Below are 13,142 nucleotides of genomic sequence, written 5' to 3'. Positions count from 1 at the left end.
AGCTGAATCTTTATAAATTTTGCAAAGATGTCAATGTATTGTATATGCCTTTTAGCCCGCACAAGCAAAACTGAGCAATAACAAAACTGTAAAACTGACTAGCAGCATTTGACACTGGTTCACGGTATCAAGTCCCCGAAAAAATGTAGTTTCAAAACTTATTTTTTCATTATGTCTAAATTCAGAGAAATATTGTGACACATGTGTTCCAAAAAATAACACTTCAAATACACGAATTCAAAATACACATCTCAAATTTCATTATACTGAACAAACGTTTATATAATAAACCATAGTATAAGGTGATAAATATCAAGCAAGAAAGAAAAAAGGTTGAACTAAAGAGAAGAGTTTGTGAGTTATCTGACGTTCGATTACGCATAATTGGGGCGGGACTAAACCAGCTCATTTGCCGGGAACGCAAATAGCACGTGGTTTGTAACCGGTTGCTGCTGCGCCTGTAGTTGATTCACGTTTTTCCACACACACACACAGTTGAGTTGTAAGATGGCGGCGCGGTGGGGAACAGGCGAGGAGATGTTAAAAGCCTGTAATACTCAAATGTTCTCCCCGGTGAATCTTGACGAGGTGAGAACTGCACATATTGACACTTATATGATGTTGTGCCAGAGTGAAATTGTTGACATTTATCGCTGTGCCAAATATTCGAGGTAAATACGCGATTATGTGCAGGACTTTGTGACACGTGGATGCTGAAGCCCCATCATTTTTTTCCCACATATGGGAAAAAACAGAAAAACAAACAGATTTAGCACTCTACAGGTGTTGTTAGATTTCGTACGTGTTTACACTGAACTCGTTTGTCAAGGGATTGATGCAAACGTTTGGTCGTGTTAGATGATGTTGCCATGCATGTGCATTCATACAAACTTTATCACCCTAGACCAGTGATTAAACAACAAATTAGCGTTAAATATTTATATATTTAGGACAGTTTTGCTTTTCGTAAACTATAAACGCATTGTTTTGTGGTTTTAATGTTATCGATAATCTGTAACCAGGAATTGTTAGCTGTTTGAATGTGTCAGTTCTGAAGGAGAATTCCAATTTAATATGTATTTTGAAATTATTTAGTATTAAGTTCTTAGTACACATGCCATTGTTGGTCAAATATGGATTTCTTGTTTGTTACATTTTCAAGTAACTCACACCCACGTGGCTGACTCAAAGAATGAATCTAGTGTTTTTGCATGGTCGGTCGTACATTTAAAAAACATTTAACACTAAAACTGCGATTATCAGGCCACGGACACTTTATGTATCCTACTCCGAGTGTTTGCATTTATCACTTATTTATTTCTTATATGGCATGGTCGTGACTGTGAATTAAAAAGTTAGCCCCATGTTGTTCAATGCGGTTTGCGTTGGCTAGCTGTCCAGCACGTGGTGCAGGTATGAGTGGGACAGTCATGTTGGGCCATGTGTATTTACTGACAGCACTCTTTAATTCAGTCCGTTTAGCTTTTAAAACGAGAACGATTTGTTATCAAGCTGGCCTAAAGATGCCATCTAGATATATTTGAAGAAAATGACAGTGGCCATGCAGAATGTGTGGTAGCGCACGGCGTGTTTTGAAATGAGCCGGTGTTGGGTTTGCCCAGTAATGCACTGCGGCAGGATGACGTGTGTGCGCAACACGTGGTTTTAGCTACAAATGAACGCATTTATAAATTGAACGTGCTTGTATTTTATTATTTACCACATTATATTTAACACATTTTTTAAATGCCTATTTACATTTGCACTGATTTAAATAGCTTTTCTATGCCTGCTCTTTGAGTTTTAGTGTTTTGAGCATTCATGAGCATGATTAAAATGATTAATACAAAGAGTTGATTAATAACAATGTTTCACTTGAAGTCATGTGAATAAATGATTCTATGAGCTGTATAAACACCAAAGCTGACCATAACATCAGCTGCTGCAGAACAGGCCACCGATTACAAGCCTTAAAGACTGCACTTTGTTTGCAGTTGTTAAATATGGAAACATGAACTTGTTTACAAACTAAGCTAATGCATATTTTACCATGCAGTGATTTCTGGTTTTAGAAGCACATTTAATTCTGAAAGTATTGTTTTAAAAACATATCATACTATTAATACTTAAGTTAATAATTTTATGTAGCATCAGCCAGACTGTCCAGTAAACTAATGGAAATTACTGCTTGAAGACTTGAGTTTGTTGATATTTTTCAATGGAGGGGTCTGTGTGATGGGTCAAGCAAGACAAATATTAAACTCTCCATGAAATAAAAATGTATTTTTTTTTTAATGGAATATTTCAGGCAGAGATCCTTCAGGGAAGCTTCGCTGGAAGCTGTCTGGAGTATCCCAGCCTTAACAACGGAGATGCTCTGGAGGTTTTACATGGCTGCTTGGATCCTTCTATTCTGTCCATTTTTGAGGACAACCCCACTGGAGAAGTAAATAATGCATTTATTAAACTGTTCATTGCATGATTTGGAATTACAAATTTCATGTCAGTCAGCAATGGTATTCATAAAATGCTTCATTTGTTTCAGGTTAAATGTAATATTGATGAGGAAAGTGAAGCAACACTGCTCACAGCTCTCACTGAAATACTTGACAATGTTGATGATGAGAACTTGTCCCCTTTTGACACTCTGCCGGATTCAGACCTGTTCTCAGGACAGAAGGTTCAGGAACACTCATCGGTGAGTCTCCAGTCCTTTTTTACCTGTCCAAGCATGTCAGGAATCCAATAGAAAGTTTTTTGTTTTTTGAACAGCTTGATGCATTTTCAGATACTCATTTTCCTTTATCCACTCTAGCTGAGAAAGTTGTTTTCACGGCCTCCTCCAGAGGCATTGATTCATGCAAGACAATTTCCTGGAAAGGTAAGTTCAAGTTCTAAATCTTTATTCCTCGTCTATTTTTGAAAAACACACATATATGTATATATATAATGTGTGTGTGTGTGTGTTTCATTAGATTTGTTATTGATGGCATCACAAAGGGGTTCAACTAGGACTGCTTTAATCTTTTTTTGGGGGGGGGGGTCTAATTGTGTTTTTTTTTTTTTCTTCAATGAATAACTACTGTGAGACACATTATGTTTTTGTTTTAGAGTCTCCCACGAATGCAGAGAGTATCTAAGCAGAATAGTGAAGGAGAAGAGGAGGAAGATGGGGATGCTAGTTTTTCAAACCCAATAGCTAATATTGATTTGTCATCACTGGAGGAATTTGATTGGTGCCTTCCAGTGTCCTTAGAACAGGATGGAGAGAGCATGCCTGTCACTCTAAGCGATTTAGTAAAACACATGCACCCTTACTGTATGACATTATGTGTGGAAGGAGAAGAGGGACAAGAGCATCTCCTGCCCGAGGGGGGCCTCGTGCTAGAAGTGGTTGATCAAGGAGAGCATGGAGAGCCCATCCTGGCAATCCCAGATCTCGGCATCCCTTTTTCTCACACAGACTCTGCAGAAGGAGAGCAAAGAGTCCCGAAGGAAAGCATAAACAATTCGGAACCAAAGCCTGAGGCTAGTGCTGAAAAATTCCCACCACCTTCTGAAGTATCTCTTGTTGAAGAGGAGAAAAAGGTTGGCAAGTTATGTAAAGGGAAAACGAAATGTAAACCTGTTAAAGCTGATCTGGTTGAACAGAGAATTTTGAGAAGCTCAAGAGTTAAAGAGGAGCCCCAGAAGAAACGGGAGAAAGAACAAAAGAAGAAAAAGGTGACTTTTTCACCTGTTCATGTATCGGCAGAGCCTGAGAGAGCCAAAATTGTTCGTCCAACACAGTTGATGACCCCTGAGCCACGGGTTGAGAAGGAGCACATCATGTCCTCTCAAGCTGAAGCAAAAATCACTGACTCACAGCCAGAGAACAAAGCTCTTAAAAAGTCTTTAGAGGAAGAACCACCCTCAAAACAAGAGCCTGTTAGTGAGCAGCATGCTGTTTGTCAGCGTAATGAAACCAAGCCCAAACCCCTCAGTTTACAGCAGTACCGTCTCCTCCGCCAGCAGAAGAAACCAGACCCTGTGGACAAAACGGAGGATTACAGCACTAAATGGCCCAAGTTGCCTGAAGCGCCCAAGGAACTTCTCCCAATACCTTGCCTGCCAGACCCAAACCCCAGAGACCCACGTAAAACTTTGCATACTCCTGTTAAAAAAGACCTTGCACCTGAAATCATGCCTGCATGGCACCCGAGAGGCCCTGCTGCTCCCCCAACACCTGAAGCATTACTCATCCCTCCAGCTTCACTGATGGTTTCCTCTAAGAAACCTGCAACCTCTAAAGCATCAACCCCTCCACCTTCAGGTACATCATCTGAAAGTTTACCCCATTCAGTCCACTCATCAACCCAGAAACTACCTACTCCCATCAGCGTGCCACAAAACACTATTCATACCGAGACCTCTACCCCGATCAGATGTGTGGCTGAGGTGCCTCATGAAAGGATGTTTTCACCACCAGTGTCCATTACATCTGGAGACTCTAACGGTCTCGATGCACCTACTTACAAGGAATGTTTACATAGTAACCCCAATGCTGCTCATGTGTGTGAAGGTGTGCCGTCTAAAGATCCCTCAAGGCCTCAGATGATCACTACACCAGTTCAGAGCTCAATCTCTATTCCTCTTAAACATAGTGCTGCTGTGCCTGCAAAGAGAGAGACCGAGCAGGTGGTTTTGGCCCCTGTGTCTGATCAAGCCAAAAACACCCTGCCAACTAATTCTAAAAAGCTGACCTCCCGGTTGCAGCCTCATGTTGCACCGATAGCTGTTCAGCCATTTTTCTCAGCTCAAGTTCAGGCTAGAGTTGTTGAACTGGCAGAGCAGATGAGGATGGTTTCTTCAGAGATCACTAAACCGAAGAACGCCACAGTTGAGCTGATTGAGTCATTCACAAATGAAATTGGTGAGCATTTTTCCTGTATCCTTAAGAGTTTCAGTTGATTGGATTATAATGAACTTTTTCTTTAAGGTATTGAAGCGGCTGATCTTACAAGCCTCCTGGAGCAGTTTGAGGAGTCTCAGAGTAAGTGATGTGGCTGAGCTCTTTTTCTTAAAGTATTTGTTCACCAATTTCTTTGGAAACCAATGCGCCTCCTTAGTGAACAGAACACATACACCCATGCTGCCATCTTTAGAATCCAGACCATTAAATTGTAAGCAACTAGGCCACGCTAACATTTGGAGCTTGGAGAAAGTTGGCATTGCTGGGATAAAGGAATTTGTGTCCATTTTGCCAGGTCAAGCACAGATTGCAAGTACAGAGTTCAGTTTAATATGACCCAGTGGGTTAGATAAGACTGTTGTCACACAACCTTGTTTATCTTATCTTGATGTATTAATGGCATTTGGTTCAAATGAGGTAAAATGGCCTTAAGGTTTGTTCCCTTTTCTTAGTGGAATTCTGTTTAACCAAAATGGTGTAGTTGTTGTAAAATGATAAAACATTAACCAGTCATATAGAACCAGTCCAGCTAAAAAAAAAATGAATAGAGGGTGTGGTATTTCTAAAGGTGCGGTCAGATTTACCATTGCTTGGCAATTTCATGGGCAAAATCCAGTCATTCCAATAGGAATTGGCCCCTGTGGAAAATGGGAAACTTTGCTCATTTTCTAGTTTGTGAGTTTACTGTGGTGAAACTGTTGGTGAAAGTTTTTGCTTGAAAGTGACTTCTGTGTGAGCTCTGCTTTATACACCACAACGTTATTAACAATAGACTATGAACATTTTTGCCCACGAAAACGTGCTGAAATTACACTAATGTGACCACACCTTAAGGGTAGGGTCTGTAACTTTAAGAGAGAGCATGGCTTTAATGAAAACCGCTGCTATGTGCTAATGTTCATTGAACTGCTGGAATTCTGCCCTGTTAACAAAACCATTTTAAAACCAGTTGGCTGTCTTTGTCTGAGGACATGCAGGGGCTGAATACTGACTGTGTAGTGTGTACCCATTAAACAAGCATTTATCTTTAGTCTGCTGTTTCTCAGCTGTTGAGTGGTGAAGTTTTGTAGTGCATCACAATACATGCTTTTTGTTGTAGCCGTGTTCTGCTAAATGCTGAACAATTTGATTGTTGCAGTTATTTTAAGGGTCTGTCCCACTTTCACCTCCTGTATTTGGTCATTCACAACCCTCCTTTTTTCTTTCCAGCAAAAGAAGAGCCAAGGGTACCGGAGGTCTGTGGTAGAGCAGCCGCTGTAGGAAACTCCAGGTGAGTATCATGAGGCAGAGTGATGGAGTTACCCTACAGCCCTTGTGCTGCTCTTGCACCAAACTCAATGTTTGTGTGTGTGTGTGTGGCCATAAGCCACATTTCACCAAGACCTACCGAAACAAATGAAGTCTCTCAACATGACTTCAGAATGTGAAGGTGGCCATTAGAGACAAACATGAGCATAGCTTGTGTCAGTCTGAGTGATGTTTTAACAACATCAGCAATTCCAAGCTTTTGATGTTGCCATTGCAAATTATATTTATTTATTAATTTTATTTTCTTAATTCAGTTATGAGCAGCAGGTAGAGACTAAGGCCCTGGAGAAAACCCGCAACCATGACCTGGGAAGCACAGCAGGTAAAAGAAATAAAATAATAATTTAGTGTGCAATATATTTTCTTTACACTATTCAAAAGTTTGGGTTTGGTAAGTCTCTGATCCCCAAAGCAAAATGCAGTAAAAACTACTATTGTGTAATATAATTACAATTTAAAATAACTATCCTTTTTTGTTATATTTTAAAATGTTTTTCATTCCTGGCAAAGGCAAAGCTGAATTCAGTGTCACGTGATCCTTCAGAAATAATAAGAAACATTTCTTGAGCAGCTAATCAGCATATTATAATGATCAATCTTGAAAATTTGTGCTGCATAATGTTTTAGTGGAAAGTGATACTTTTTTTCAAGATTCTTTAAAAGTTTAAAACAGCAGCATTTATTTTAATTTAAAATATTTTGTAACATTATAAGGTTTTTACTGTCATGGATTTTCCATGGATGCATCCATTTAATGCGTCCTTGGTGAATAAATGTTAATTTCTTGAATTACAAAAGTATTGCTGACCCCAAACTTTTAAATGGTAGTGTACTTATAGCTTGTTAATTTAAATAATGTATGATTTGATCTATTTTGTTATATAATGCAAACACATTCCTATATTATATGTATATAATAAAGTTATAAAATGAATAAAAGTAAACTATTTTTATCTGCATTCCATAGGCCTTACACCACCTGCCACTCCCCCACACCAGATGTGGAAACCTATTGCACCGGTTTCACTACTCGGGAAAACCAAGAAGGCAGAGGTCCTTAAGCCAACTCCTAGCAAGGCCATTCAGATAGAAGCAAAACCACTCCCTTCAAATAAGCTGCGCAGCAAGCCTCCGACCCCTACTACCACTGGACAGACTCAACCTTTCTCCCTTGACCATGACTATTGTCTCCCTCCAAAAGAGGCCAATCAAAATGAAGTTGGCAGTCGATGGAATGTCAAACAACAGCCTAGCATTCTTATCAAGACTGTCGAGCTGTCCTCCATTAAGCCGACGAAGGACAGTGTCTCAAAGGCTTCATCAACTCCAGTTACAGAAGGAAACCTCAGCTTCAGTCAACCTTCTGCAGATACAAGGTGCACATTAAACTGCTCTACCTTGGTGACACCAGATGCCTCTCCAAACAGGCCTGACTCTGAAAGTGCTTTACTGGATGAAGCAAAATGCAACCAGCAAAAGCCTCTGGACTACTCTGAGTGTTCCTCCAGACAATACCAGCAGGACAGAGGCCGCGCAAAGCGAAGATACAGAGCCCAGTCCTCTAGTAGCTCAGAATCCAGTTCTGAATCCTCCTCCAGATCACGTTCACCACCCAGGAAAAGGTCCGCTTTGACATTTGTCTATGGTTATTATACCAGTGTATGATAATTAAAAAGTAATGTTGAGAGCACAGTATCCTTTTTTACATTTACAGATACAGGTCTCGTCACTCCAGCAGCAGATCCAGTTCTTCGTCTCTGTCTCAGTCTCGTTCCCGATCCAGCTCCAGGTCATTTTCCCCACCTCGTCGGCGTCGATATTCCTATTCAAGCTCACGCTCTGGATCTTGGAGTCACAGCCGCTCTAGATCCAGGTCCCGCTCTTCTGATTCTCATGGACATCTGCGTTGGAAAACTCATAGAAGGTGAGAACTGGCATGTTAGCAAATACTGGCATCTGTGTATTTTCGTTTGTTATTTTTACATCATTGAGATACTATTATAGTTAAATATTTTGAATTAAACTTTAAAATTACAATAAAAACCTTAGTCATTTTGATGCATATTTGTCATTTATGTATTTTTGCTTTTAGTGTGTCTCTAAAGTTTTTATTAATTTTTAGTTTTATGTAATTTTAGTACATTATTAAAGTTAGTATGAAACAATGCCATTGCAATTTCTTCGCTATTGTGATATTCTGTATATTCAAGTGAAACTGCTTCTTGAACAAGAAGAGCGGGACTTGATTTTGTCCATCAGGAATTGATTGGATGGTTGTGGTTTGCTATTGCTGTGATCTCATGTGAGAGAGAGGTTGTCCTGTCCTTACGCCAGTAAACGTGTCGTCAGAGGCCCTGTCTACACCTGGTATTAAGAACGATTTCCATCAATCTGATTATGTGGATGACGTTAAACGCGTGTAAACGGGGTCTAAAATATTTTGGACTTGTCCCCGTTTGACCACTTCCAGGGGTAGTTGAAAATGCATTCGACCAGATTGGTTTTGTAGTGTAGCTTTTGTCACGTGTTTGAATAACTGCCAAAGACCGCCTTCTCTCCACCTACTGACCTAACGCATAATCATTATGGTAAGCGGTTGCCAGATGGGAATTTTCTCTCACCAACCGTTGTTTTCTTTTCGTCATCTCCTTTTACATCCATTAGATTGAAAGATCTGAAAAGCCCATACATCTACCCACCCATAGAGCCCAAACGTGGACAAGAGACTGATTAAAACAGGTGTAAATGGGAATCCCTCGTTTACTTGTGATCCGATCGAGCAAAATGCATCTTAAAGGGCCCCTATTAGGCTATTTTAAAGTTTCCTAATGTTGTTTTGGAGTCTCTTACAACATGTTTACATGCATCAGAGGTCAAAAAACTCTTTCATTTTCTCATAATACACATTTCATATCACCACATTTTCAATGATTCTCAAACGACTCCTCAGATGAATCGATCTCTTTAAATCCCTCCTTTTCCGTGAGCTACTCTGCTTGGCCAGACAGCTCAGTCTGTTGTGATTGGTTTAGCGCGTACAGCCCGTGTGTAAAAAAAAAACGCCCATTGCCAAAACAAGGTCAGCTCTGCTTGTCCTGAGGCTTCCTACACCGTAATCTAAACAGTAACGAACAATGATGTCGATTTTACCATATCAATCCTAGTGCGGTGATGAAACACTGGAAAAACTAGTTATTCAACCCGAACCTCCATCGCAAGGACGACTCGATCAGGATGTTTCTCAGTGATGCGCTACTCAGTTTGAGGTACATTATGAGATGTTCCGACTGTAACGTTAATTCCTCACCATCGGCATTAAAAGTGCATGTCCATCAACAAACCAATTATTATACTTATTAATTTACAGAGTATGTTTCTAATTTGTAGTGAACGTGGAAATTTTATCAATAACCGTGCATACATTAGCCGAGCTCTAGCGTGAATGCCTGATGTAACATAAAATTGGCTTTGCCTTCACATTGTAGCACAGCATCTTCTCGACATGATGCTATCCAGTATCCACAGGAATCAGCTGCAGTGTTTGAGGTTAAAGTTTTCCCTGGGGTGCGCGCGCACAATAAGTGGGCAGGCAATATGCTAACGTTTCGTCTTGACGTCACAACGAAACTGCTCGTGACTTGTTTAAAAAACGATTCATTTTATTGACTCAAGATTAGACTCTTACTTTTGAAAGACAATAACTTTTATATACGGTGCACTTTCAGAATTAAAACTTAGCAGGATGTTTTCATTCACTTAGAGCTATGTTACACTGCATGAAAGGTCATTTTCAAAAATCCATAATAGGGGCACTTTAATACCAGGTGTAAACGAGTCCAGAGAAGAGATGTCACTGCAAGATGGACAGGAAGTTGCTTTGATTAAAGATTATGAAGGCACATGAACTTTAAAAAAAAATATGTGCACAGATAAATAATTTATAATTAATATTGCATTATTACAAAAACAAATAAGAATTACCTATTTTGACTTCATGCTGACTATATAATTTCAGTTTATTATTTCAAGTAAAGTGTTTTTTTTTTTGTTTTTTTTTTTTAATGGTTTGTGTTAGTACAAGTTAACTATACTAACCCTGAAATGTTTTAACTTTTGACAGCCCTAATCAGAGGCCTGATTACCACCTTTCACAAAACTGCAATGAGGATACAAAGATACGCAAAGAGAAAGCCATTGTGAGTATTTCAATCAAGGAAATGTCTTCATTTGTTCCTAAAGGCACCTTGGTGATTGATTTCTGACATTTAAATTGAAATGTTTTTTAGGAGGAGCGGAGAGTTGTTTATGTTGGACGAATTCGGGGAAGCATGACTCGTAAGGAGCTGAAAGAACGCTTCTCATTCTTCGGAAAGATTGAGGAGTGCACTGTGCACTTTAGAGAAAATGGGTATGGCTTCTCTGTTGTATTTATTTTATGTATTTAACATTAACAAGTGGATTGCTAACACTCCTGTTATTTCAGAGACAACTATGGCTTTGTTACATACTACAGCAAAAAGGATGCGTTTAATGCTATTGAGAATGGAAGCAAGCTGAGGGAGCAGAATGAACTTCCATTTGACCTGTGCTTTGGAGGCAGGAGGCAGTTTTGCAAAACCAGTTATGCTGATCTTGGTGAGCTTCACATCGTTAGCTGTTCTCCTTCCATTTAAAGTAGTGATGCACCAGAATGTATTTATTACCGAAAACAAAATGAAAGCTTTCATTTAAATTAAATTGATGCAGTCAAAACGAGTCTTTGGAGAAGTGCTAATTTTTTTTTTTTAAACAACTAAAAAGTCAAAAAAAATGAATTTTCAGTTTCGGCCAAAGTTGATTTGTATGGCTGAAACAGTGACGTTCTGAGGTTTCGGTACATTTTATTCTTTGAAAATATTCCTATTAAAGCCTATAGATGTGACCAGTTTATTTTTGATCGCTTTCAGATTCAAACCGGGAGTACAACCCAAAGCCTACAAAGGGCAAATTTGATGCACTAGACTTTGACACTTTACTCAAGCAAGCTCAGAGGAACCTGAAAAGGTAACGATTATTCAAGCCACCGATGAGAAGACCTATTACCTCGGAGCGAAATGCTGCCCCACACTTCCAGTGTTGCCTCTCAATTACTGTTTTTGTTTTTTGTTTGTTTTGTTTTTCTCTTTGTTTTTTTTGTTTCTGCAAGTTTACACCTTCTATTGAAGTGAAGATTTGTAAGAAAAATCAAAAGTGCAAAAAAAGATCATGAAATATAATAAAACTCTGGAATGAAAAAAAAATAGAATTTTTTTAAAAGAATTAAATTTATTTAAATGTTTAATCTGATGCTGAATGTTGGATGCATTTTAAAATGAATTGAATGGAAACATTATGTTGGGGAAAATGGGTTTATAATGCTGAATTTATTTCAAACTAAATAAACCTAAGATATAAAAATGTCTTTGTTGTTTCATTCTTTCTTGGGGAGACTTTTGCAGTAGATTAATAAAACATTTGTGTTAATAGGTTGTCCAAATAAGCAACACATTGATTTGAAATAAATGGTGTTTTGGGGGTCGTCTTGATTTTACAGAAACCTAAAAATCGTGGCTAGAATACATGACTGCAGGTCTTAATTTGCCCTTACTCAAACTAAGGCCTTAAAAAGGTCATTAAATCAGGACACAGTCATGGCATTGAATGATGTTGCATGGGTTGCAAACAAAAATCTTCCTCTGTAATTTTTGTCAAGTTTTCCAAAACAAATATCTAAACATCTTTAAATGGAGATACATTTATTGAGATGCAAATAAAAATGATCATGAGCTTATTCTTAAAACATTGACGAATATTAAGGAGTCACGGAAACTTCTGAGCCCACTGGCAGATTTGTTTTAATCATAAACTCACTTCAGTTTCACAGAAAACAAGACTTCATATTTTGTCATTTTGCAATGCAAGTAGATGTATCTTGATTTAGGAATCTTTTTTTTTTTTGTAAAATGAATTACAAAGTAATGGATATCTGATGGAAGTTGTATTTTCAAACTCTGGAGTGTTGCTTATAGAACTCATTATTTCTTCCTAGAAATTAATTGATGTATTGTGTTCTCTTCGATTTATGCCTTAATTTTTCTTTACTTGTTCTTAAAGTTTTAAATGTACCTTCATAAACCTGCAGAAACCCTAAATGTTAATACATTTTGAAGAATATTTGTGACCAAACAGTTGTGGGGCACTATTGACTTCCATAGTATTTTCCCCCCATATTATGCAAGTCAGTGGTGCCCCACAACTCTTTGGTTACCCATATTCTTCCAAATATCTTCTATGTTCAGTAGAACAAAGAAACTCATACAGGTTTGGAACAGCTTTAGTGTGAGTAAATGATGACAGAATTTTATTTTTTTGGGTGAACTATCCCTTTAAAGTGGAGGATTAGGTAATGCAAGTGAAAAAAGAAGAAAAGTCTTTTCAAATATAATGTGGATTTTACAGCAACTAGTGTGAAATTGACATCAAATGACACGTCTTGTATAACCCCGGCCTAAGAGATGATTAATTTATGTCTTCCACATAAGGCTGTGCTGAAAACCTTGAAACCAGCGCTAAAACAGTGGACCGAACCATTCACGACATACAGAGGGCTGATATTTCCTACGCAATAAGACATTGGCCGGTGAACGTGACAATTAAATATACCCCACTTCAATTAATTTATCTTAAAATATAACATTGTAATTTCAATATTTTTATTTATTTGCTTTTTTTCCACACAAACAAAAAGTATTTATAGCCAGACTTTATGTGCACGTCTGCGCAGAGACTGCAGACGTAAGAGATATTCAACTCAATGCACGTCCGGTTTTACGGAAAGCCACCGATTTATTAATATAGTCGTCTT

General features: G+C 38.5%; 1 protein-coding gene across 1 annotated transcript; it reads left to right on the top strand.

The window, feature by feature from the left end:
* Nucleotides 1-411: 411 nt before the first annotated feature.
* pprc1 (PPARG related coactivator 1) lies at nt 412-11,695 on the top strand. The gene is made up of 14 exons (XM_077237320.1): nt 412-588; nt 2,309-2,446; nt 2,546-2,698; nt 2,816-2,881; nt 3,112-4,912; nt 4,979-5,032; nt 6,161-6,221; nt 6,514-6,581; nt 7,227-7,881; nt 7,974-8,183; nt 10,380-10,455; nt 10,546-10,667; nt 10,743-10,894; nt 11,206-11,695. The coding sequence occupies exons 1-14, from the start codon at nt 508-510 to the stop codon at nt 11,304-11,306; spliced, it is 3,738 nt and encodes a 1,245-aa protein (XP_077093435.1). The 5' UTR covers nt 412-507; the 3' UTR covers nt 11,307-11,695.
* Nucleotides 11,696-13,142: the final 1,447 nt, after the last annotated feature.

Source organism: Siphateles boraxobius, unplaced genomic scaffold (assembly GCF_051911475.1).
Source record: "Siphateles boraxobius isolate OS27281-9 unplaced genomic scaffold, OSU_SipBor_1 20, whole genome shotgun sequence".
Lineage (NCBI taxonomy): Eukaryota > Metazoa > Chordata > Actinopteri > Cypriniformes > Leuciscidae > Siphateles > Siphateles boraxobius.
This window is presented reverse-complemented; position numbering and strand designations above follow the sequence as displayed.

What these genes read in the sequence shown, in the direction of transcription:
- pprc1 (XM_077237320.1), top strand. Translation starts at nt 508, where the DNA reads ATGGCGGCGCGGTGGGGAACAGGCGAGGAGATGTTAAAAGCCTGTAAT. An exon ending in CGTTGGAAAACTCATAGAAG is followed by an intron (nt 8,184 to 10,379) that starts GTGAGAACTGGC and finishes AACTTTTGACAG; the next exon opens with CCCTAATCAGAGGCCTGATT. An exon ending in GTGCACTTTAGAGAAAATGG is followed by an intron (nt 10,668 to 10,742) that starts GTATGGCTTCTC and finishes CTGTTATTTCAG; the next exon opens with AGACAACTATGGCTTTGTTA.